General features: G+C 40.5%; 1 protein-coding gene across 1 annotated transcript in view; it reads left to right on the forward strand.

Annotated features, from left to right (window-relative positions):
• Positions 1 to 8,064: 8,064 nt before the first annotated feature.
• LOC136320817 (fatty acid desaturase 2-like protein FADS2B) overlaps positions 8,065 to 27,684 on the forward strand; it is a 35,493-nt gene continuing 15,873 nt past the window's right edge. Inside the window, exons 1-4 of the mRNA XM_066253966.1 lie at positions 8,065 to 8,645; positions 19,035 to 19,145; positions 21,967 to 22,164; positions 23,768 to 23,869. Coding sequence (XP_066110063.1) covers positions 8,325 to 8,645; positions 19,035 to 19,145; positions 21,967 to 22,164; positions 23,768 to 23,869 — 732 coding nt within the window. The 5' untranslated portion in view covers positions 8,065 to 8,324. The remainder of the gene's footprint in view (positions 8,646 to 19,034; positions 19,146 to 21,966; positions 22,165 to 23,767; positions 23,870 to 27,684) is intronic.

Below are 27,684 nucleotides of genomic sequence, written 5' to 3' on the forward strand. Positions count from 1 at the left end.
GTTATACATGGGTCACGTGGGGACTTGAAACAGCAGAGGGGCCACTCTGTAAAGTTCATGATTTTCTAACCACTTTGCTGTACACTCGAAACTGGTAGAGAATAATACTGAATGCAAACTGTAATTGAAAAAATAATAAGGAGAAGAAAACAGAATTACTGTAAAGATGGCATATCCTGGCTATAGTGAGGGCTCTTCAGATATTTACCATCATTAAATAATATGCTGACGTAGAGTTAGGAAAACAATACCAGCAGCTAGCATCCCCAGAGAACTCAGGACATGCTAGGCATTGTCTTAAGCTCTTACATGAATTAATACATTTAATCTTCACTAAAGATAATCTATAAAGTATTCAGTGTTACGAGCATCATCCCTATTTTAGAAAAAAAAAAAAAAAAAAAAAAGAACTAAGGTTAAGGCACTTGTCTAAATTCACAGGGCTAGAAGCAATAGTCCGGGATCTTGAACTCTGGAAGTCTATCTGACTCTCTAAAGGAAACTAAATGCTTGGGGTAGGGGGAGGAGACTGTTTTATTTATTTGTTTTGTTTTCAGCAGCTCTGCAGAGAAAAAGAAGTTTTATTTGTCTCTCATCTCCAGCTTATTTAGCATGGCAACCAAAAACAAATAAATCCTTTGTAAAACTTTGACAAATTACATAAAGGAAGGAAAGTCCTTGGTGTCAGGAGAAACTGCTGTAAGTGTCTGACACGCTGCAGGCTGAGAAGCAGGGGCGCTGGGACGCCGAAGGCCTTGTCTCTGCTCTAACCTGTCTGGGCCATGGATACTGCCTCGAGCCACCCGGGGAATTGAATGCATATATTCAAGTCATGGTCACCCCTACTCCTATGGAAAAATGAGGTCTAAACACTCACCTTGTTTGTTAAAAAGCCAATAAAGTCCTGGAGCACAATGCCTACCCTCTGGAAGCTACTCAACACAGGCTCCGATTGATCTGTGAATCGATGAATGACTCACTTTCACTGGTAAAAGATGTTAGCTTTTCAAAAAGCCCATGTGGGACTTACATTCCAGAATCCTATCCTCAGGAAATCTTTTTCTTTTTTTTTTTTTTTAATCAGAACACTCTTCAGCATTACATCTGAGATGAGGCATACACCTGATTTCCCCAAGAGAGAGTTAGAACATGATCGGAAAGACCAGTGACTGAGGAGGGGTTCACTCTCCATGAGGCTGGGACATGCCTCTCCTAGTCTGGGAAGAGCGTGCACACAGCCAACACAGACCCAGAATCTCACAGACCTGCATTCGCTCTGGAAAGGAATGCTTACTGGGAGCCGATTATGCTGAGGACCTTTGCCAGCAGAACGTCCAGGGCCCATACTTTCTGAGCCTTGCCTAAAAAGGGGGCTACAAAGCCTTAACCAGTCAGCTAACTTTAAGAGGTTCTGGCTCTCAACAAGCAAAAGCTCATGTGCTCTCCACCTGTGACAAGGCCAGGGTAGGAACTAGTTCTAGGTTGTCTAGGACAAGAGGTCTCTCTGAGGAGGGCACGTTAGGCCTGTTGGCCAACCACACTGTAGAGCTATTTTTACACAACCTATACAGAAGCCAATGGTTCCACTGCTCTGTGAAAAGAGATCAGGAAGGTCTCTCTCATCTTTTCATAAACTATTAAACTGAAGGCATTGTTAGAATCCTGTCATGTCCAACTTCCCACGTCACATATGAGGAAATCGAGTCCCAGTGAAGGTGAAAAGCAAGCAGTTAGTTCAAGACCTCCCTGGAACCAGCATCCTAGTCACTACTTACCACTGTAAGCGGTACTTCCTTTCTCTACTCCATACCACTGCCTTCTTTCTTATCTACTCTCTCTCTCTTTTTTTTTTTTTTGTCTCATTTTGTTAACAACCCAAATGGGGCCCAGCCATTTGGTAGGTGTCAGCCAAAAGAACATTCTAAGGAACTTTATTTCTAGCCAGCAACTAAGGAGTACACTGGGGGTCATTCCCTGAGTAGCGCCTCCCTGAGATCCAAAGACCACATGGTATTATAAGGCTGTTGCTTACATCATAGCCTGTTGGGGTATGTTTGGGGTAAACATGTGCAGTAAGTGGACATGGGTAGTCATACATCACAAATACGTAAAACAGTGGGTAAGCCCCACCTGGGCAGAATTTTTATTAGTATAATGAAGGTGTAATGAGGAAAGTTCATGCTGAGGTCACGGAAGCGTCCCGTGGTCCATTTCAACCAATCTCCAGAGGTTTTATAGCAGCTTTTCTTATCTTTACCTCCTTGTCCAGGAAGAAGACATCTCAGACAAGCATCCTTAGGAATCACTCAATCAAACAAGCTTAGCAAATGTTTAGATAATTGCGTAGGCTTTCTCTTAGTTCTTAACCCTTCTGTAACCTGAGGAGGTTATAGTTTCATTTATTCACATTTGTTTCCTTCTTCTATCATTTTTTCTCCCCCCGCCCTCTCTCTCTCCTTCTGCCACAGAGTTGAGTAAAATAAGAATGACATTGTGGGAAGTCAGTTCCTCCTGACAGAAGATAGAACAGAACTCCTAGCCTAGAAAGTCCCAGATGTTCACTTTGTTTTGGAGGTGGACAGAAAGTGAAATAAAAAAAGTCGTACCAATTCCAGTGCCATGTGGACTTTTCCTGGATGTGGACTTTTCCTGGACTCCTGCTCCTTGTGACAGCTCCTAACAGACTGAACTGGGGTTGGGATGAATTTTTCAGGGATTTGGCATGATGTTGGGGCCAACTTGGACTTGGTGAACATGTTAAGGACACTACTCTTTTATGGATTCTTGCTGTATTGGCCAAGAGTTTGCTTAAAGGCTTTAATCACTGTAAAAAAAAAAAAAAAAAAAAAAAAAGAAGACTAGATAAAGAAGACGTGGCACATATACACCATGGTATACTATTCAGCCATAAGAAATGATCACATCAAATCACTTACAACAAAATGGTGGGATCTTGATAACATTATACAGAGTGAAATAAGTAAATCAGAAAAAAACAAGAACTGCAGGATTCCATACATTGGTGGGACATAAAAACGAGACTAAGAGACACGGAAAAGAGTGTGGTGGTAATGGGAGGGGGGGAGGGAAGGAGGGAGAGGGGGAGGGGCACAAAGAAAACTAGATAGAAGGTGACGGAGGACAATCTGACTTTGGGTGATGGGTATGCAACAGAATTGAATGACAAGATAATCTGGACATGTTTTCTTTGAATATATGTACCCTGATTTATTGCTGTCACCCCATTAAAATTAATAAAAAATTATTTATAAAAAAAAAAAGTCATACCTTCTGCCTGACCAGGTGGTGGCGCAGTGGATAGAGCGTCGGACTGGGATGCAGAGGACCCAAGTTCGAGACCCCGAGGTCGCCAGCTTGAGCGCAGGTTCATCTGGTTTGAGCAAAGCTCACCAGCTTGGACCCAAGGTCGCTGGCTCGAGCAAGGGGTCACTCAGTCTGCTGAAGGCCCACGGTCAAGGCACATATGAGAAAGCAATTAATGAACAACTAAGGTGTCGCAACAAAAAACTGATGATTGATGCTTCTCATCTCTCTCCCTTCCTGTCTGTCTGTCCCTCTCTCTGATTCTCTCTCTGTCTCTGTAAAAAAAAAAAAAAAAAAGTCGTACCTTCCACAATCAAACCACTCTGGTCTCTCCTCCTGGGCTCTGATAATGAAGGTGTTTTTAATAAGAGCATTTATTTTAAAACAAATAAAATGAAGTGAAGCCCCCGGACCTAAGAGAATAACTGACAGATGACTACATTCCAAAGCAAAAATACCTACCATAACAATAATAACGGCTGCTCCATCTGCTGCAGACCTCCAGGTACTAGGTACTGTGCTAGCCTTCTTCCCATATAGAATAGAATTTAATCTCCTTTTCAAAACTTCTAAGTGTGGTTTCTGTTTGCCACACTTTCTAGAATAAGAAAACTGCAGGATAGAGGTAATAAGGATCTTGTGCAAGTATACTGAGTTTAGATACTCCTGGCTCCAAAGTTTATGTTGTTTCCAGGATTGTAAACAGCCTGTTGGCCTCCAAAACAAAATAAGTACAAATATTTTAAAGGATTTTTTATAAGTCTACTTGGTATTTAAGCTTCCAACCAGATTGTTGTCTTTAAACCTCATTTATACTAAAATTCCAGTGCTATCCTGATTTTACATGTATAATCTCTAAATACTAAATGTACACATGGTGGATTTGTAGAATTTCCATACAGAAATTATCGAAACTACAGAGGGTTTCTGTAAATACTATAACACTTATGTTAATTTAATGTTTTCCGAGAACTGTGTTTATTTCTTTTATTTTACAGATGGGAAACGAAAGCCCGAGAAAGTAAGGTAGTTCACATTATGTTGTGTAGCTAATAAACGGAAGAACTCAAACAATGTCCCAGATTCACCAACCCCCAAAATCCATACATTTTCTTTCTTTGGTTCCTTATTTAAAAAACAAAAGCCTACTTTTTCTAAATTATAAAGGTAACATATATTTGTTTGTAGAGAATTTGAGAAAGGTCACACTGAATAAAGAAGAAAAACAACTTTAGTAACAAGAACTCAGGCCAGTCTTTTAGCACTTTCCTCCTTCTAATCATTTACTAAACAGAATATTATCAACTAATTTTTCCATTTGTTATATTGCAAGTACCAGTCTATGCCATTAAAATTTCTATGAAAAACTTACTTTTTCATATCTGTATAATATTCAATATATACATAAGAAATCAGCTTTCTTGGACATTTAGGTCATTTCTGACTTTTTAACATTTATAAATCATACTGAAATAAAACCCTGAGTACATAAATCTCTAGCTAAATTACTTAGGAGTGACTTTTAAATATGAAAAGAAGTTTTTTTTGTTGTTGTTGTTTTTTAATAAATTTTTATTAATGGTAATGGGATGACATTAATAAATCAGGGTACATATATTCAAAGAAAACATGTCTAGGTTATTTTGTCATCAAATTATGTTGCAAACCCCTCGCCCAAAGTCAGATTGTCCTCCGTCACCCTCTATCTAGTTCTCTGTGCCCCTCCCCCTCCCCCTAACTCTCTCCCTCCCTCCCTCCCATGTCCTCCCTCCCCCCCCACCCATGGTAACCACCACACTCTTGTCCATGTCTCTTAGTCTCATTTTTATGTTCCACCAATGTATGGAATCATGTAGTTCTTGTTTTTTTCTGATTTGCTTATTTCACTCCTTATAATGTTATCAAGATCCCACCATTTTGCTGTAAATGATCTGATGTCATCATTTCTTATGGCTGAGTAGTATTCCATAGTGTATATGTGCCACATCTTCTTTATCCAGTCTTCTATTGAAGGGCTTTTTGGTTGTTTCCATGTCTTGGCCACTGTGAACAGTGCTGCAATGAACATGGGGCTACATGTGTCTTCACGTATCAATGTTTCTGAGGTTTTGGGGTATATACCCAGTAGAGGGATTGCTGGGTCATAAGGTAGTTCTATTTGCAGTTTTTTGAGGAACCACCATACTTTCCTCCATAATGGTTGTACTACTTTACAGTCCCACCAACAGTGAATGAGGGTTCCTTTTTCTCCACAGCCTCTCCAACATTTGCTATTACCCGTCTTGTTGATAATAGCTAATCTAACAGGAGTGAGGTGGTATCTCATTGTAGTTTTGATTTGCATTTCTCTAATAACTAATGAAGCTGAGCATCTTTTCATATATCTGTTGGCCATTTGTATCTCTTCCTGGGAGAAGTGTCTGTTCATGTCCTCTTCCCATTTTTTTATTGGATTGTTTGTTTGTTTGTTGTTGAGTTTTATGAGTTCTTTGTAAATTTTGGATATTAGGCCCTTATCTGAGCTGTCGTTTGAAAATATCAGTTCCCATATAGTTGGCTGTCTGTTTATTTTGATATCAGTTTCTCTTGCTGAGCAAAAACTTTTAATTCTGATGTAGTCCCATTCATTTATCTTTGCCTTCACTTCTCTTGCCATTGGAGTCAAGTTCATAAAATGTTCTTTAAAACCCAGGTCCATGATTTTAGTACCTATGTCTTCTTCTATGTACTTTATTGTTTCAGGTCTTATATTTAGGTCTTTGATCCATTTTGAATTAATTTTAGTACACGGGGACAGGCTGTAGTCGAGTTTCATTCTTTTGCATGTGGCTTTCCAGTTTTCCCAACACCATTTGTTGAAGAGGCTTTCTTTTCTCCATTGTGTGTTGTTGGCCCCTTTATCAAAGATTATTTGACCATATATATGTGGTTTTATTTCTGGGCTTTCTATTCTGTTCCATTGGTCTGAGTGTCTATTTTTTTGCCAATACCATGCTGTTTTGATTATCGTGGCCCTATAATATAGTTTAAAGTCAGGTATTGTAATGCCCCCAGCTTCATTCTTTTTCCTTAGGATTGTTTTGGCTATTCGGGGTTTTTTATAGTTCCATATAAATCTGATGATTTTTTGTTCCATTTCTTTAAGAAATCTCATAGGGATTTTGATGGGAATTGCATTAAATTTGTATATTGCTTTGGGTAATATGGCCATTTTGATTATATTTATTCTTCCTATCCAAGAACAAGGAATATTTTTCCATCTCATTGTATCTTTTTCGATTTCCCTTAACAATGCTTTGTAATTTTCATTATATAGGTCCTTTACGTTCTTTCTTATGTTTATTCCTAGGTATTTTATTTTTTTTGTTGCAATCGTGAAGGGGATTATTTTTTTGAGATCGTTTTCTAATATTTCATTGTTGGCATATAGAAAGGCTATGGACTTTTGTATGTTAATTTTGTATCCTGCGACCTTACTGTATTGGTTTATTGTTTCTAATAATCTTTTTGTGGAGTCCTTCGGGTTTTCGATGTATAGGATCATATCATCAGCAAAAAGTGATAGCTTTACTTCTTCAAAAAGAAGTTTTTTCTATTGTTTCATGCCACTTTTTTTTTTTAACATTTGTATTTTTCTGAAGTGAGAAGCAGGGAGACAGAGACAGACTCCCACATGAGCCTGACCAGGATCCACCTGGCAAGCCCACTAGGGGGCGATGCTCTGCCCATCTGGGGCATTGCTTCTTTGCAACCCGAGCCATTCTAGCTCCTAAGGCAGAGGCCATAGAGCCATCCTCAGCACCTGGGCCAACTTTGCTCCAGTGGAGCCTTGGCTGTGGGAGAGGAAGAGAGAGATAGAGAGAAAGGAGAGGGGGAAGGGTGGAGAAGCAGATGGGCCCTGGCCGGGAATCAAACCCAGGACATCCGCACACCAGGCGGGCGCTCTACCATTGATCCAACCGGCCAGGACCGTCATACCACCTTTTTTTAACATTAAGACCCCACACACACCAACACCACCAACAACACCAACACTATCCCGTAATCCTCTATTCTGCCTCATGTTTAAGGCAGAGTCAAGTTATTATTATGTACATCTAGACCTTAGGTTCAGAGAAGTGAGTGGAAAGAGTTGGGGACCTGGAATCAGAAAACCTGGGTTTCCCTCTCCCTGAGAGGGTGACGAGGCCAGTGTTTTCTTATCTGGAAAATGGGACACTGACAGTACCTCCCTCAAAAGGTTAATGTTAGGATTAAACCAGATAAAGCATGTGACCTGGGCTTTGTAAATCATCGTGAGTTCTACAAACATCCGTCAGTATTACCTTCAGGTGCGTTAACAGGTTTAGAGAGCTTTCAAAGAGAAATAAAAAAGAAAAACTGGTTTACCACTGATGTGCTCTTTGGGTAATTATAAACCTTTTTTGTTCGTTTAACACTTTTTTTTTTAATTTAAAAGTCCTAGGGAGCAATAACAGATGCTTAAAAAAAAAACATTTCCCAAGTCCAACAAGCATTCGTGTCATCCTGGAGGTTTTGAAAGCTTCTACTCTCCTGTTGCGTGAACAAATCTGCCTGTCTCTACTCACCGGCACGTCAGAGAGCTAGGAACCCAACCCACCGTTGATGCACAACAGGAAAGTTACCGGACCAGAGCCTGCCCCTCCTCCCCGGGGGCGGGCCACAGCTCTTTACTTAGGGACTTAATGATGAAGGATGCTGCTAGGAGACCAGCCAGCAGGGAGAGAAGTAAAGAGAGAAAGGTGGTCCAGCCTCCATCAGGGCATAAAAGATTCAGGACAGACAGAAGTGAGAGAGGCTCGGAGTGTGCTCACCCTCAGATATGGGAAGAGATAAATAGGCTGCAAAGAAGTGTTCTATGCAGACATCGGACTACAACGGACTAAAAGGGGAAGAAAAGTCAGTTTTTTATGGTCCAATCAGAGGTGAGGATTAGAAGTTTCAGGGGTTAACCGAGAAATCTCAGGAATTCAGTGACGATGAAGATCGAAGAGAAGCACGCGGGCAATGGGAGCCTTGCAGGAAAGAGTCAGGTGTATGGAGGGGAGAAGCACCAGGCCAACGACAAACCAGCAGCAAATGGGAAAGGAGAGATCCCCGTAAAGCAGGAGGCTTACGGGAAGGGTGGCTTGCCCCGAAAGAGCCTCCGCTTGTACAGCTGGCAGGAGATCCAGAAACACAATCAGGAGGGCGACCAGTGGCTGGTGATCAATCGCAAGGTCTATGATGTTTCTGGCTGGGCAGACCGGCATCCAGGCGGCCGCCGGGTCCTCAACCACTATGCGGGGGAAGACGCCACGGTAAGCAGTGCGAAGCTCTGCCCTCTCTCTCTCTCCCTGCTGCTGGGTGGCTGGGGCCTTGGCCCTCTTCCCAAAAGCGTGTCAAGTACGTGTTCAAGCTCCACGGTTACTTTATCTCCTCCCAAACCAATTTTTCAGGATTCCTATCCAGCTAGGATTTGGAAGCAACTCAAGCCTCCAAGTCCAGCTTATTAGCTGAAGCAGGTTTGACAGTGGGTGCTAGGTTTGTGTATGCTGGGCTTCGTTTTGTTCTTGGTGTCTTGTTTTGAAGTGGAGTCGCTGTTTTGTAAGAAGAAAGTTACAAATAGGTGAATAAAATCTGGAGGGAAAAAAATGAACCTGAGTATAAATTTCTCAGACTCTTCCACTTGGAGTGTTTAAAAGAAAGCCAGTGATTCATCTGTTAGGCATCAAAATGTGATTAATCACAATGATGAAAACCTACAATTAATAGGCTCTCCGACATTGCAGAGCTCTTCTGTGTCCTGTGGCTCATGCACTGTCATACAAGTAATGCAACCCACTTCTATGCAAGAAGAAATTAAAATCACAGAGGATAACTGACTGGCCCCAGGTCACCCAACAGCAGAGCTCAGAGTCAAAATTCATCCTTCTTAACTTCCTGTCTTTCCATTTTTCTTTACTGCTTCTCCTCATCACCTTCCGCCACCGACACAGCAAAAGAAAAAAAAAATTCTGTAACATTCATTGGCTGCCTTGAATACCTTAGACACATTCAAATGCATAACCTCACTTAAACCTTCCCGTGAGGAAGTTGGATAACATCCCCATATTACAGATGAGAAAGCTAATTTTCAAAGAGGCTAATAATACACACAGCCAGCAATACTATTACCAAATTTTGAAATCAGGTAGATTTTTTTTTTTACCATAAAGCCCTGTATAGCTGAGTCCTCACAAATAAAATTTCCTAGGGAAGTTTTTCAAACCCTTGAATGTATTTTATCAAGTCCTTTGAAAATATTCTATAAGAACGTTTGTTTTATGCCAGTTAGGACTTTTATTGTCCATATTATACAGATAAAGAAATAAAAGTAAAAAGGGCTAATTAACCCCCCCAAAAAAATTAACATGTGGAGCAGAAATTAAAACCCAGTTGTTTTTTTTCTTTTTCTTACTTTGTTGCCTTATTGTTTTCACAGTTTAGTGTATACATCCTCCAACTGATTTCAAAGTATATATTATTATGCATAATATTTTATTTTGCACTGCTATAACACTTTTATTACAGACCAAAGAAGGAGAAGGGAGGGAAGATAAAAGCACTACACTGAGTAAATTACAAAACATTTCTACGTTTTAACAGGCTCTCCCCTCTGGGAGACTTATGGTCATCTCACTTTCAAAACAGAGAAGATGTTTACCATATTTTAAAGATTATAGGTTCCTATTGAACAAAAAATTTCACACATTCACTGTACATCAAGGTTGGAAAACTGTCCTATGTGGAAAAATATACTTAGAAGTTGTATAAATAAAAGTAAAGAAAAATTATTGTGTTTAAGGAAAAATTATCCACATAATATGCCACCTAAATGTGGACTTTCATTCTTCCTGGAGTCGCTTAAGAACACGGAATGCGCCTGACCTGTGGTGGCACAGTGGATAAAGCATTAACCTGGAAACACTGAGGTTGCCGGTTCAAAACCCTGGGCTTGCCTGGTCAAGGCGCATATGGGAGTTGATGCTTCCTGCTCCTCCCCCCTTCTCTCTCTCTCTCTCTCCTCTCTATAATGAATAAATAAAATCTAAAAAAAAAAAAAAAAAAAAAAGATCACGGAATGCTTGCCTCTGCTCATTTCACTCATTATTCTGCGTTTTTACCCAAGAGTATCCACTAAGGCAAACAAATCTTTTTCTGAAGAGGTCTTAAAGAAGTTGTGGACAAATAGCAAACTTTTGGCATTAAAACAGGTTAACACATACATAGCCTTCATAATGTACATTGAGCGTATTTTTCTTGGACCAGTGGCAAGAAAAGATGAACATGCTCGCTGACAAAGTCAAAAAGTTTAAAATTCAGTGTCCAAGCAATTCCTAACAATGCTTCTGTAGCCTTAAGTTCTAAACAGTTTAGAATTTTTGCAAGTGCATTAATGAATTTAAGCGTGACAAATTCCACCCAAACAGGTTATTAGGCTATACATATGAAAAGCAAATGATAAACACAGAATTAAAAGAATCCTTTTGTTTTTCCTTCTAGCCTTGAAAATCGACAAACTTTTTGAGGGCAGTTCTATTAACATTAAACATGAGGTAACCACGGGTGTTGGAAAATCTAACTACACAAATCGATTTAAAATACTCAAGATGACTTTGTAGTGTTTAATTCGAATGAAAATATTTCACTAAAAAAGCACTCTATATATGATGTGAATAATAACAAAATATGCAAGCGCTTGACAAATTTGCAAAGTGAGATTTTGTCTTTTGATGCTATCAACATCCTTTTTCCCCAATTCTCATTTTTTCACCAATTTCTCATCTCCAGGGCCTTCTCTTTCTACCATCTTCCTCTCTTGATTCTGCAGTCAGGTGAATGCATTTCTGAACATACCTTGCTAATTTCCCAGCACTTTCATCAGACCTGATATTTTTTTAAACAAATTTTAACCTTTTCTTCAGAAAATGAACATGCACTTGTAGCAAGGGTTAGGGTTATCCTGTGTGTCAGAAAGATAGATGCTGGGTGGGTGTTAAGCGGGTTGAGGGTAGAAGATGCGAGGTAGAACACATGTGTGCAAACATAACAGTAGAAAGAGTAACAGAAATAAAATGAAAAAATACTACAGATCCCTATCCAGTACATTTCTTCATTCTCACACATCAGAAAATATGGATGATGCCATTCCAACACAAGTCATAGAATTAGCTTAGAGGATGTGTTGGCAAAGACGTGGATCTAAGCCTCATGGAAAATCACAGATAGACTGCAAGCTTGAGGCAGCTCAGGTGACAAATCAGTAATTTGCTGGTAATTTTTAAGAACAGATCATAATTCTGCATCCAATTGTAACCAACAAGGAGGAATTGATTAATAAAAATAGAAACCATCAAAACCCTAGGGGAAAATCATCCATGCCACCTTACAATTCACATCCTCAGAAAAAAAAATCCTGAGCATGGTCTGTCATGTGCCTTAGATATTAGGAAAGTAAATCCAAAAATGTCCAGAGAAATGATTCTCCAAAGGAAGATGGTTCAAGAAGACTGGGAAGGTGTGAGGAGGTTTCTGACAACCACGACACTCCGTGGCTACTCAAAGTCAGAAGAGCCTGGGCTTCGGGATCTGTTACGTGAACCTGGGAAAGTTATTGGAATCTCTGAACCTCAGTTTCACCATCTGCAAAATGAGAATGGCATCTCACTGGCTCATGGCAAATGGGACTGACGCTTGTAAGGTGTTCTGGGTAATGCCAGACACTTCAATAAAGTTTCATTTCATTGTAGCTATTACTGTTCATATCCCCGGCCTACATCCATAGCCTCAGAGGTGTGATGATCACTTCCTGTTTACCACCAGCTTAGAAATCTTGATTATATTTGGTGCCATCTGATTGGGAACAGAGAGCACATGGTGGAGGGCACCATGCTTTCTTGGAGAGGAAGGCAGAACGTAAAGTCAGAAGATTTGATTGTCCAACACTCACTCTACAACTTAAGAAGTCTTTGTAGGTTACACCCTGAAAGGCAAATATGGACCCAATTATGGTGTCTTTGTGCTGGCCCTGGGCCCATGGCTGCACCTGTCTAGAGGAGGCACCCTTTCCTTATTTACACAGTGACTCTTGTCCAAGCCTCCATCCTCCTCATAAAAGGGGAATAAAGACGCCTACGTAGTCTGTCCCCTACAATCATTCATTCATTCACTCATTCACTCACTCTATCATTTATGTAGTCAGTCTTTCTAAAACCCTTCTTAGGGGCCTAACTTAGTGATTAAAATAATAGGTTGGGGGACAAAACAAGTCTGGTTTGCATTTGGGTTCCACCGCTTATGAGGAATGTCCTGATGAGGTTGCTGAAGCTCTCGCAGCCAGGCTCCCTTATCTGGACAACAGGGATAATAATACTTTGATATTAGGATTTTTGTGAAAGTCAGTGGAGATAAAGTAAAAAACATGATGCATGGCACAGATTAAATATTTTAAAATGGCAGCTTCTGTAGGGTTTTTTTTAACTTAGTTCTTCTGAGATGGGTTATAATTGTCTTCAAAAACCTTCACTAAGAAAAATAAGTCCATAAAACAAAGTTAGAACATCACCTCCCATTGTTGCACATAGTGAGTTACCTGATTGTTTTCATACTGTGCAATTTAAAACTAATAGCACAGGGCTAATAACTAGAATCCAGGCCCACGTCTCCTGGAAAAGCTCATCTGGGAAAAGCCAGAAATAACCTATAAATCCAAGAAGAATTAATTACATAGATTACAATCTGCTGGGCTATTTTGCCATCATTAAGATGAGGATTACAAAGCATGTGATAACAGGAAGTGTCTATGAATAAGCAGTGAGCCACAAGTCCTACGGCAACAATGGGTTCCTGGCTTCACAAAAGAAATAAGCGCAGTCTTGTGATGCGTGCACGTGTATGACGTGTCCAGAACAAAGAATGCAGGTGCGTCATTCCGTGTGCCGGTCATCCCACTCCATCTCTCTGGACACCTCACTCTAAGAAGGACACTAAGAAACTCAAGTTCTTTCTCCTGAGAGCCAAAAGCCAGTAAGACAGGGAAGGGATAACAAAAACTTAAAAGAAATACAGCTAAGTCCATTTCAACTATATGGAAGACTGTAGTGTGGAAGAGGATAGTGTTGTGTGTCACTCCAAAGGCAAGCACCCCCAGTGGCTTGGGATAAGCAGAGCCGACAGAGACGCACCTGGGGCGTGGGGAAGAGGACACGCATGGAGATGGAGTACAGATATAACTCATGCCATAATTAAGTGCCTAACCAGACTGGGCATTCCCCACTTCCTTTGCCTTAGCACAATATTAACAAATAGTATTGTGTTCAAATAATATCAGTGATTGTCATGTAATGAGGATGAGATGAGGAGAAGGAGGAGGAAAAGATGAATGGAGAGGAGGGATAAGACGAAAGAGAAGGCAGAGATGGAGAAGGGGTCTTGATGCTGAGCTAAGGAGTCTCCCTCTCCTACTGCCATGTAGAATGACCCTTCCCTAGCACAGCACCCTTCCTTGCCTGCAGCCATGACAACAAAAATCACCCAGGATCGTAAGCTGTTGGTGAAAGGAAAGCAATAACCAGACATAATTGCATCTCCTCTGGCTTGTCAAAATGTCTTAAAATAACCCAATTTTCATTGAAACAGTGATTCACATTGAAAAATGGGCAGAGGAGTGGAGAGAGGAGTAACAAAGTGGTAATAGGTGAAATGGGTGAAAACTGCCAGCCCAGCATTCAGTGAAGGATGAAACTGAGAAATGTTGGTCAGAATGAAGGAAGGAGTCCAGGTAACATCTTGGAGACCTGAACAATGCATTGACAATAGGAGTAAAGATGGGTGCCAAGGATCTCCAGGGGACATAATTTATAATATTTAATAAGGGACTGGATAAGTAAACAGCATGAAGGAGTCTAAACTGACCTATGGATATCTGGTTTAGATAAGTAGGCGGTGATGTCCATTATGGGATAGGGGAGCCAGGAGGATGAGCAGGTATGGTAAGGATTGTGAAAAAAGAGAGAGTTTGGGCTGGAGCTCAGCTGAAAGTATCATAGAGGAAAAAAATCTCAGTATAAGGAAGAGCTCTCAAATAATTTCTTGAACAATAGAATGAGTTATGGTGAAAGAATAACCCTCTGCTTATCTCAGAGGGTGGGAAGGAATCCAGGTGACTTCGTCTGACATTCCCTACTCCAAAGTGGCTCTCTCTCGGGAAAAGGGCAAAAACTGCATCTCCCTGCAGATCAGCCTACTCAGAACTCAGGCTCCACCTGAGATATGAGGTGACTTGTTCTAGCTGTTGTTTTGGAGCAGATGAGATCTGAGAAGGATGCGCAGAGGGGAAATTACCCGAAGCAGTGGGACTGGGTGTCTGTGGTTGGGTATTGAGTATTCTGGTGAGCTTTTCTGAGGTCTGTAAATGTTTTGTGACTTATACATATATTTGCCACTGGTTATTTTTTTTCTTTTCTTAATTTTGGGGAATGTCAACCCATCTCAGATGAACTAAATAATATAAAAATGCAGTTGTTTATTCATGTCTGATTCCAAATCCTAAGCTTTTAACCACTAAGCTAGATGCATAATAGGTGTTATGATGACTGAATAAAGAAAGTAAAGGCAGACTGGGTAGTATTATTATCCTTGTTTAGAAAGAAGACCAAGGCTTGAGAGGTTACATAATTTTCACAATATAAAACAGCTTGCTTCCCTGCTCCCCAACACTGTACCCTCAGTGTGAATAAGAAAGGCACACTCTTTGGGTGGTTGCAAGCGAGGAGTTGGCAAGCAGAGTGCCCATTGGCTCTCAGCCCATACATGCCCTCCTGGCCGGCTGCCTTCATGCAGGGCACAACCTGGATACACTACTTAAGTTGTAAAGGCAGGAGTTTGGCTCAGGCCTTACCTGCTTTTCTCTTCCACCAGGACTCATACTGCTTTTACAGCAAAGCACGTCTCTCCAGTCCCCATTAGAAAGCAGCAGGGTTTCCAAGCTGGTTGTGAAAAATCACATTTTCCTGTGTTCAACTCAAAATCAATTTGGAGCTAAGCTATGATTTAAATGTTTGACTAGGTTAAAGAGTAGAGGTGATGGTTGAGAAGAAAATCAAAAGGCTGACAGGTGGAAATGAGAGAGGCTAAAGCAGCAGAAAGGTCAGACTATGAGAGATGGTGAGGGTAAGGAGGAGATGGTGGTGCTTATGATCTGTATCCCCAGAGTTCTACACCTCAGTGACCCCAACTTTCTCCTTGTTAGAAAAACCCCTATATTTGTTTATTCTCTCTCCTTTTTCCTCATTCATTAGGCACCCATGATCACATGCCATACTCCAAGCATACTGATAGATGGTGATCAACGTAATGTGCATAATGTGATCAACAGTACATGGTCCCAGTCTTCAAAAAACTCAAAGACCACTAGGGAAGGGTGAAGACACAGATTTCCTACAACATAATTTTAAAAGTTTTAGGAACAAAGTGTCATGAGAGCCCAGAGGAAAAACAATGGATAACATTCCTGGGTGTGTTAGGGGAGGCAATATTTCATCTGGATCTTGAAGGGTGAAGAAGAGCTTTGAGCAAAGAAAATGGAAGAAGGTAATCAAGGCAATGGGAAAAAGATGTGTAAAGCTTCAGAACTACATATCAAGAGGCATGAAATGTTTATTGAATGGGGAGAGACCCAGTGAATAACATGGTCCATGAAGGCTGTAATGAAAACTAAGCCTAGGGCAGTAGGTTGGAACCAGAGGCAAAGTGATTCACATGATTGCAACCTAGGATGGGGAGACATCATTACTATCTGCTTGGCAGATACATACTGATTTTAGCACTATCCATAAACAATCTAGTGTGCCTCCTCTCTTGAGAGGCCTTTCCAAAAATATGTATATACATGTTAAGGCTCGAACGAACTGTTACAGCTTCCTGGTTTCAAAGTCACACAGCCTTGAGTTCAAATCCTGACTACTATTTACTGTGGCATTTGAGGCAAGACGTTTCTCCCCTCTGAAACATGGTGCCTTTACCTATGCACCAGAAGCAATGGAACTTCACAGAACTAAGCTTAAGAATTGGCCCATAGAGCACCTTGTACATAGGATACACTCAATAAATGTTGGCAGTATCCCTTCTCCCCTTCATTTGATCCCCTCTCCTTGCTTCGGCAGGAAAATACTTGCCTAAGAATGTTGATAACAGAACTCGTTTTTGCAGGTTTTTCAAGAGGGGATTTCACAACTCAGTATCCAGGCTCTATTAGGAAATTCTTCTAAATCAAATATTCTATGACTAGCTAAACTTTTTTGTTGTACTGCCCATCAACACAATGAAAAGAGTTCCACAGAGCAGAGCAATGCCTACTTTTCTGGAACACTGAGTAGGTCTTCCATATCTGTTACCCCAGGACTGACTGGTGAACCTTGCTGGGGATCAAAAAAAACAATGAACCTGGAGCGATGTTATTGTCAGTACATTACACTGTCTCTGGGACTCTGGGTGACCGCTCAGACTAAGATGAAATTGCAATTGCTTGCCTTTCCTTTACACTCTAGTCTTGATCAGTCAGAATACTTTCCATTCTATTTTGCTCCCAAACAACAAGCAGAACATGATTTTTCAGTGTGGATCATTCTAAAATACGTTAATCACCTTCTTAATCACTGAATGACTCTCTTCCTGGATAGGGGAACTAAGCTTCAGAAATGTCAAATGTGGCAATTAAGAAACCTTTGAAATCATACAGTTTGGTGTTTTCCAAAGGGAGTCAGAGAAGGTATGCAGAAGCAGAATAGACAGTTGAGCCTGGGCTGGTTCTAGCAGCATTGAATCTAGGTGAAGCAAGTCCAATAAGTTGATATTGCTTCTTTCCAATGAACTTCATTCATTATATAAGCACTTTTTTTTGAGTGAGCTCATATGCAGTTCTTGGCTATATCTAAGTTGCTTTATGATTTAAAGATGAAGAATTTATTATATTTATTAAAATAATTCAGAGTGTGGACCACATTAGGCATTAGAGTATAAGAATAAAACCTCTAGGCCCTGGCTGGTTGGCTCAGTGGTAGAACGTCGGCCTGGCGTGCAGGAGTCCCAGGTTCGATTCCTGGCCAGGGCACACAGGAGAAGTGCCCATTTGCTTCTCCACTCCTCCCCCTCTCCTTCCTCTCTGTCTCTCTCTTCCCTCCCACAGCCAAGGCTCCATTGGAGCAAAGTTGGCCTGAGCGCTGAGGATGGCTCTATGGCCTCTGCCTAGGTGCTAGAATGGCTCTGGTTGCAACAGAGCAATGCCCCAGATGGGCAGAGCATTGCCCCTTGGTGAGCATGCCAGGTGGATCCCGGTCGGGCGCATGCGGGAGTCTATCTGACTGCCTCCCCATTTCCAACTTCAGAAAAATAAAAATAATAATAAAAAAAAGAATAAAACCTTTAAACTGCTGCCTTGCAGAAAAGGTAAGTAGTAAGTTCTTATCAATAGAGGTGTACATATAAAAAAGATAGCTAACATGTATTGAGAATTTACTATCTGTCAATTAGATTCTAATTAATTCACTTAATCCTTATAAGAATTGTATAAGTTGAGCAGCTGTTGTTATCACCTCCATGTTAAAGAAGAGAAAGGGAAGCTCAACCAGATTGAGAGACTTGTTCACAATCACACAGCTACTAAGTGGCTAAGCCAGGATTTACATGTAGAAAGGCTGCTCCAGGGTCTACAGACTCAGTCTATGCAACGCCAGAACTCAGGGTACTGTATATGATTTCCATGCATTCAAGCTACAACACTGGTTATATTTCTTCATTTTTAATCACTTCCATTCTCAAATCCATAATAGCAGAAAGTCCAGCATCTTCCTCTTGGAGACTCCTCACCCCCCAAAACTGTTTAAATCCCAAAGGTCAAGAGAATATCTTTCACTTCCAAATCTAAACAAGATATAGGAATCACTGTCTCTTCTTAGAGTCACTTGGAATTTCTACTTAGCATGGGACCTGAGTCAACTCAGTTCTGTGCCTGGTTGTCACAAGCCCTTGCAGACACTGCCTTAGTGTTTTTTAAGAGGAGTGACAAACTTAGCCAAGAGTGTGCTATTCCAGACAACCTAGAGCTCAAGGGCTGCACTCCCACACTCTCTTCCACATTTATCTTAAGCAACCATCATCGGCTTAATCCTGTCTTTTTTAGAAATAGCTTATTTCAAGGACCTTGTTTTCCAGGTCCTTGGCTAAGAACCCAGAGGCAGACTTTGATGGGAGACATGATCTGCATAGCCAGTCTTGGTCTCCGTATGCCTTAGATAGAGTAAGCAACTTCCACACCAACCATCAGGCTGGACTTGAAAGATTTATCATAGCCCATAAACTCAAGCCACTCTTTCTTCTGGTTTATCAATTAAGTATATAGAGCTCTCTTCAATGCTTGGAGATAACCTGGCTGCATTGGACTTGCCTAGTAAGTCGCTGCTTTCAGTAGGTAGATCTTCAGCTTTCAGAGAGGATTTCCAAGGGTAATTTTGCACACTCAACTTAAAGCATCACCAGGACTTGGAAGCAAATTCTCCACAACAAAGTTGGTGCTGGTTCCCAAGGTGGTCACAGGGCAAGGTCAGGAAGGAAACTAATCTGTGGGTAAGCATGTTTCTTCTAAGTGTCTCACAATTCTCTCTGGTTTGCAGGATGTCTTCAGAGCCATGCACCTGGAGCTTGACATTGTACGACTATACCTGAAGCCACTGCTCATCGGAGAGCTTGCTCCAGGAGAACCCAGTCAGGAGAGAAACAAAAAAGTGAGTGAAGTCTCAGGACTTGAGAATATGTGGAGGGATCGGGCCAAAGTGTATTTCAGGTTCTACTTATCATTTTCTGCAAGAAACCAGCCATCCTGCCCGGGTTTGCCTACAATAGAATGAATGAGTGGATTCCACATATTTTCAAACAATGTCATTCCTCCCACTCAGAACTCTCAAATCTCCATGAAAACAAAGGAATGGAATTTGGGGCCCTGCACCAAACCATACTTCCATGTCTCTACATACTTATTCCATGCCCGCCAACTTACACGTATAATTTTTTCAGTGACTGCTTGTAATTATTTGTTTAATGTCTATGTTTACAATTTGTGATAAACTAAGTTCCATGACAGCAGAGATTATGTCTACTTGGCTTATCCCTCAGGACTCATCTGCACAGGATTGGACCTGCAGTAGACACTCCATAAATAGCTGCCGGATGAAAGATGGGACTATATTCTAAATACAGCCCTTTTGACACTTGGGTAAATTATAGTCCAGGGAGAATAAATTACTTCCTGGGAGTCTCACAGTTGGTGTGTTGGAGAACTGGGATTACAAATCACTTCTCTGGCCCCCATCCTTTCAGTATCCTTAAAGAGAAACATCACTCCTTCTTTCTCTAATACTTTGGCTAACTGAACAGTGTCTTCCAAAGGACAGGGTCTCCATAAAATTAAAAACTCACTAGGATGGTTTTACAAAAACTGAAAGGGACTTTAGCTCATACTATACATTTCATTTTTTTGCGATTCACTTTTCTGAAACAGCTTACACTTGTATCATTCTTTGGAAATAATTTGTACAAAGTGCTGAGTCATCCATCACTGCCAGGCAGATGGAATAAGGATTATATTTCTGCTTTAAGAAATGAGGAAGCAAACTCATAGAGGAACGGGGGAATCTGAGGATACAGAACTTGTTTTGTGAGGACCTGAGACAAACACTTAAGCTTACCCCTTCTGCCCATGTGCATCCCGCAAGGTCACACATGTGTCAGGAAACATGACTCTGCATTCAGAAGGGTGGGATCTGCGGATGGACAGTTGGGACTCCCAACCCAGCCCTCCTGAATGTTATATGGGTTTAGGCCAGTTACCAAACCTACTACCAGAGAGAGCTTAGCCGCTCTCTCTGTAAAATAGCAACAATAGTGCCAATGTCATTAGAGTTATTGGGAAATTATTAATAGTGTTAAAGGCATTTAAATGCCAAGACCAGTGTCTGGAACACAGTAAATGCTCAATAAATTATAGATGCTATTATTATCATGAACTCAATGTTGGCACCAGCCATTGACAAACCTCTAGCTATGTCCATATCACTTAGGGCAGGAGGCCCTAGCAAGATGATGCAAAGTTTGTTTTTCTTAAAAACATTCTCTAAGGAAAAGGAAATCTCACTAATGGCTAAGAGCTATAATATAATCATGTATTCTCTAAAAGTGTTAGTCTCTGGGGGTAATGACCTACCAAAAATTTTCTTTAATACAGCTATGTGAAGATATATGTGTGTGTATGAGTGTGTATATAAAGAAAATTTATGGTTACCCTCAGAGAGCAACACTCTTTTAGATAATGAATTATTATCTTATATTTACCCAGATATACATGTAGACCCTTAGTGTTCAAGCACAAAAGGGGGTGTCAGGAAGCATAAGGTTAAGTCAAGCATGTGTTGCTGACTTGCTGATGATTTCAGCTCAGTCACTCTTATGAACTCTGGTGACCTCATCTCTGTACAATAAATGGGTTGGAAAACATGACCAGGCTCTGAGGCACTCTAGAGGTGACCTATTAAAAGTGTCTACGACCTCCAGAATTCCAAGGTTGATGAGAGTTTGATAGATGAGCCTATGTAGACATTTCCCAGGCAGTGAATCTTTTAAAAGTCTCTTCAGTGAATTTTTAAATAAAATTTATATCTTCTAAAGTTAATGTTCATAACTCTTTTTTATTTTAAATTTCTTTCCTGTCTTACATCTGAACAATCCTGTTCTCTCTTTTATCCTCTGGTCACTTTCTCAATGGTCCTGATTTCAACTCCATTATATTGAGCTAAGAGATAATTCTGCCCAGCCTTTGCACTGGACAGAAAGCCTTTGCACTTTGCCAGTATAATGTGATGAGCTTGTAAATCAATACTAGCATTGTACATACACACACATGCACATATACCCAGCACATGTGCATGGAACCAGGACCCCTCCAAGCCACAGACATGCTAATAGCAACAGAGACCTTGTCATGTTTCTGGGGATTGATTGAGCATCTCATAGGAAATTTATCCATTGAGCTAATGTAAGTGACCTATATTTATGTTCATTAACATAAACCAGAATTTTGCGTGTAGAAACAATTGACATAGTAGAAATAAGTTTGTAAACTGTACCAGTATCTATGGTAACATAGATCCACATAGACAACAATGTTCCTCAAAGCATAACCAGAAATCAGTCACATCTGAAATAACACTGATGGTGTGAAAGGCAACTCACTGTTAGACTTCAGCATGTCTTTACTGACTACCACCTCTCCGGGAAAAAAAAAAAAAGACACAAATTCTAAGTGCCATGCAGTTTGAGGACCGTTGAAAATTGCTATCCATCCTTCTCTTCTCTGAAGAAAAAGAATTATCATAATATTTTACCATGAATTTATTATTTTTTATTTTTAATTCTTCCCTATTAAATGTATTACTCTAATAAATTTTTATTCATAAAGTTAAGGTGTTAATGCATTAATAAAACATTCTTAATTATCAACAATTTGTGTTCCCTTTTCCCTGAAAGAACTAATTTTTTCCTTGAATATTTCAGTCCCAGCTGGTGGAAGATTTCCAAGAATTGCGGAAGACATTAGAGGCTATGAACATGTTCAGTGCCAACCTAGGCTTCTTTTTTATTCACCTCGTCCAGATCTTGACTTTGGAAGCCATGGCTTGGCTAATGCTGTGGTGCTTTGGCAATAGCTGGCCAATTACAATATGTATTTCCTTTATTCTCACAATTTCTCAGGTAAGCAGGTATGCTAAGTACAAGTAATGGCTTTGGGGAAAGGCTCAGAGTGTCTTCTTCTCTCTTTAGACCAGTGTCAGTTGCTGCCTGACATTTCTTGGCAAGGTACTCATCAGTGTCTAACACAGGCAGATTATCAAACCTTGCTGGGTCCAACTTCTGTGGTCTGCAAAATAGGGGTAATTTTTTAATGAGACTGTTATGAAGAGGACTAAACAAGTTAATGTGCAAAACATTATGCCTGGTATAATGTAATGTTTAATTTATGACAGCAACTACTCTTTGCCCAATGTTGTCCACAAAAGTTGAGTAACTGAACTTATTTTTTCAGCCATGTAACACTCATCTTTATCTTTCATTCATTAACCAACCAGCATTTGACTCTGAATTCTTCAAGAGCAATGAGCACATCTTATATGAGAATAGGAACATATGAATTCTGCCACAAATGACAATCAGCACCTGGCTCCTAGATTTGATAAATTTTTTTTGAATGAAGTATGATTTTTTTTTTGCAAGAGAGAGACAGACAAGTAGAGAGGGAGATGAGGAGCATCAATTCTCCATTGCCAACACCTTCATTGTTCACTGATTCTTTCTCATATGCCTTGACTAAAGGGGCAACAGCCAAGTCAATGACCCCTTGCTCAAACCAGCGACTTTGGCCTTTAAGCGAGCAACCTTTGGGCTCAAACCGGCTCAAACCACACTCAAACTGGTGAGCCCATGCTCAATCTGGTGACCTCAGGGTTTTGAACCTGGATCCTCAGCATCCCAGACTGATGCTCAGTTCACTGTGCCACCACTTGATCAGGCTAAAGTATGAATTTATAAACACAGACTTCTATGAGCATGGCACTGTGTTGTGGTCACAAAGGGAAATGCACCTGGTCCTTGCTCTTGGGAAATGAGTCACCCAGTTGGGGAGATTGTCATTCAAATATCTGAACATATTACATGACAGAATGATGTTAATGCCAAAGGGAGAAACAAACATGTGTTGTTGGAGCAGAAAGGAACATTTGATTATGATTGACACAATTGGAGAAGGTTTCATGGAGGATGAAGCAACAATTTTAATTCCAGAACTTTTTGTTAACTTTTTTCTTGAAAGCCAACTTGCACTATTCCTTGGAAGCAAGAAAGGAAGCAAACACTGTTTGGTGCTTAGCATAAGCCAGGCACATACATGCATTCACATTGCATAATAGCCCGATGAGTACAGTGCCATTATCCCTGCTTATCAGAGGAAGAACTGAGGTTCAGAGCTGCTGATAATTTGCCAAAAGTCATGCAGCTCAAGAGTGCTGAAGAAAAGTTTAGAACTCAAATCTTTTCACCTACAAAAGCCATGCTCTTTCCACTCCACACTGGAAGATTTTGATAGTGGCCAAGAAAGCCTTCTCTGCTGAGAGAGCCAGCTGCACAAAGGCACAGAGTTGAGAAAGAATGCGCATGTGTGGGAAAGAGAATGTGCACTTGACTTGAGGTCCGATAAAATCTCCCACTGATCTTCTCAAAGGGGCTCCTCAATCAACCCATGGACTCATTTGTTCATTTCTTCTTAGCTTCCTAGCTCCTCTCATAATTTTGTTTCTTCTAGGCCCAGAGTTCATTTTTGCAGCATGACACTGGCCATCTTTCCATTTTTAAGAAGTCCAAATGGAACCACCTGATGCACAAATTTGTGATGTGTCATCTCAAGGTACAGATGTTCAGGGGGTATGAGGGGATTCTCCAAGGTCATTTCCTAAGGCAGTGATTTCCACATTCGCTTGGGTACTCATATCAGTAAAAAAATATTTGTGCACACCCCACAGAGACATGTAAATATACTAACAATGCAGATACTATGTATATATATGCTAATATGTAATATTACATTATAATATTCCAGTATATGCTAAAATTTGAATTTTCAATTTTTATGAAGGAAGGATTTATTTTTATTTAAGAAGTTATAACATTTTTTTCTCATCCCAGTAAAGTATTTGACCCAATCCTTGTCACCCCATTAAGGTACTATCTCGCAGAAGAAGGATTGTGCCTTTAAAATGAAGATATGCCCTGTGAAATCATGAAAGGGGGTATTCTTAGGAGGACTCTGAATATTTACTGCTAGAAGCTAGAAGAATCCAGCAAGCCTGATAGTCCTAGAAGGGCAAAGCTGTGAAGAAATAAAAGAAAAGGTGCAGGAGGATAGATAAAAGTAAAGAAAAAAATGGAAGAGTGGGCAAGGAAGCTCAGATGGCTCTGTGCATGAGCTGAGGGTTGCAAAACCCAGACTGCTGGCCAGAGCAGGTGGCCATGATGGCAGTTGGTCTTATCTTCACTAACATAAGCTCCAGAAGGGCTGGTACAGTGTCCTATGCACCACTGCAGTACAGCACTCAACAGAATGTCCAGCACATAGTTGGCCTTCAATAAGTATTTGTTGAATGAATGAATGAGTGAATGAATGAATGCGTGAATGAATGTGTGAATGAATGACTGAGCCCCCAAGGACTGCTAAAAACAGCTTCTGGTTCTGACTGCAATAATGTTCATTGTGTGACATTCAGAAAGTCACATTCTATCTCTGGCCCTCAAGTGTTGTCATCCGTAATACTAGGAGTTAAACTGGCTCTCTGCTTTTCTATGACATTCTAGGATTTGGTGACCATGTACTCTAGGCCCAGGAGGATAGGAAATGCCTCTAAGCCTCCTTGCATTCAAACTAGGCCGTCTTAGGAAAACCTCATAAGCACTGGCTCAGAGCCTATTTGTTTTTTCTTACTGAAGTGACTTTATATTGAATTGGAAGATACTTGGTTAGTATCACCCTGTAATTCTACCCTGGTTTTTTTTTCCAATTGAGCAAATTGAGGCTAAAATATATTAAAATAACAGAGAGCTGGATCAGGATTGACATTAGAAATATCTCTCCCCCACATGGTTAGAATGAATAATATATTGTCATTTTATGTGACCAGTTTAATGGGAAGATTCCTATAAGCACAGTATTCTTCCCTTTATCCACTAGCGTTAGATGAAGTGTTTTGGGATTCACTCAGAAATCTTTAGCACAGAAATAAAGCAGAGGTGGTTTTCTTCTGTTGCTGTGAGATTCCAGTAATGGACTCTCTCACCCTTCCTCCCCTCCTCTGAGGAAGTCAGGAAAAGTGAGACTCGTCTGCTCTGGAGACAATTAACAATTGATTTGGTGCCAGCATGTGGGATATTTCAAATCAGCCCTGCCCTTGTTGGTACTTAAAAAAAAAAAACACTGCTTTTCCATTGGTCCAAGTTTGTACACAGCTCTGTTGCTATCACTTGTGTCTCCAGAAACAATTTTTAATATAATCTTGATGACTCATAACTGGAGTAAATAAATGGGAAATGGCTCTAAAAACATCTCAAGTGCAATGTTTCTTTTTGCAGACAAAGCTGGGTTTCATGAGCAAAATTACTATAAGCTCCAACTATGTGGAGGAGAGAGAGTTACCTGTGAGGAGGAAAAGTAGGCAGGAGGGAGGCAGCAAAGAAAATTACTCTGCAAACAACCCCACCTTGTACATGCGTGTTGACTTTAAAGCTCAAAACTTGATTTCACATTAATTTACCCTCCCCTTCACCTGGAAAAGGCACAGATACTGAGATTCTCTGGGATTTTCATTCACTAGCTGTGCAAAAGTGTGTGCGTCTGGTCTTTGCAGTGTCTGTATAAGAAAAGAGCCCTTTTGAGAATAAACCCCAAAACGTCTGCATACATTTTGGATTTCCGTGCAATGCTGAAATCAAAATGGACACTCTGTAGCATATTTTACCCCCTCCAGTATGCACAGTTTTTAAACCATAAGAATCAAGTGTTATTATAGGGATAAAGAAACAGAGTAGTTAAAATTAAGAACTTCCTTGAAAATATGGCTTGTATTGTTCTAATGACTACATCCTAAAACATTTTTGGAGAAAGCGAATCAAGCCTGTTAATTCCAGTAATCTTTCCAGTAGTCTTATCTATTACACAGATGAGGAAATTTCCCAAGGCTTCACACCTAATAGCAGGGCTTTAGATTCAGGATGGTCTCGGACCAAAGCCTCGATATTGCCCCAGGAAAAGACCGGACATGGAAATGAGGAATGACTTAGGGTAGTCCCGTGGAACTCGGCACAGGGCACCCTGTTTGGCGGGTAGTTAGTTGATAACCCTCATTCCCCATGGATCACTCTCTCTCTCTTGTCTCCAGTAATTGTGGTTTTCAGACATAGCAGCCAGGGAGGAGTTAGCAGCTTTAGATCACACCCATAACCACTCTGACCACTGTCCTAAGCTCCACGGCCTTGAGCAGATTCTTCCTGACCTTTGTGAATTCTGAAGCTGTCTCTTATTATATTACCAATTTCCATAGATAGTCATTGGCTTAAAGGTATAGTTAATGAGTAGAAGAGGCCAAGATGTTGGCTCTGAAAGGATTAATAGAACTATTGCTTATCATAGTGTCCTTGTTTAGTTGTCTGCTGCTCCCATTAGATTATGTCTCATAAGTGTAGGAATTCCATTTTATTATGTCTGTCTTTATATCCAAATACTGCCTAGATCAGTATCTAATACACAAGACACACTTAAAAGTATATAATGAATGGGTTAATAAATGAGTGCATACACAATTGGAGGAGTGAGTGGGTGGTATGCAATTTGACAGGAGAAATGCAGTCTGTTGGAGCCCCAGAAAGGGGAATAGAAATTGATGAGTCCATGCTGAGTTTGAGATATCATGAACCATCCAAAAGAAAATATTTGGAAAGTGACCTCACATTCAAGCACAAGAGCAGGACTGGAGAGAGATTCCACTGCAAGGACATTAGGGAATGCTGGAAGTGGGAAAAGAATGCTGTGCCTAATGGACGAGGGCTCGGGGGGAAGTTGCTAAGAGAAAACAGCAATGAAGAGTACGGGAAAACAGTGCTAATCAGATTTTTCAAACAAATCCATCTCTTGTACCAAAGACGTGTAGCATGTAGACTGGCATAGCGCAACAGAAATAAAATTAAAGTCACATTAAAATGTCATAAGTCACCTGACCAGGCAGTGGCACAGTGGATAGAGCATCGGACTGGGATGAGGAGGACCCAGGTTCGAGACCCTGAGGTCGCCAGCTTGAGTGCGGGCTCATTGGAATTGAGCAAGGCTCACCAGCTTGAGCCCAAGGTCACTGGCTCAAGCAAGGGGTCACTCAGTCTGTTGTAGCCCCCCAGTCAAGGCACATATGAGAAATCAATCAATGGACAACTAAGGAACCACAATGAAAAATTGATGTTTCTCAATCTCTCTCTCTTCCTGTCTGTCTGTTCCTCTCTCTGTCTCTGCCACAAAAAAAAAAGTTATGTCGTTTAAATTTTTCTAATAGCCACATTTTAAAAGGTAACTATACTACTCAATATATTCAAATATTATTTCAAAAGATATTTTATTTGCTTGTTTTAATTTTTATTAATTTTAATTTATTGTGTTAACGTGGATTCAAGTGTCCCACTCAATAT

The sequence above is a fragment of the Saccopteryx bilineata genome, chromosome 1 (assembly GCF_036850765.1).
Source record: "Saccopteryx bilineata isolate mSacBil1 chromosome 1, mSacBil1_pri_phased_curated, whole genome shotgun sequence".
Lineage (NCBI taxonomy): Eukaryota > Metazoa > Chordata > Mammalia > Chiroptera > Emballonuridae > Saccopteryx > Saccopteryx bilineata.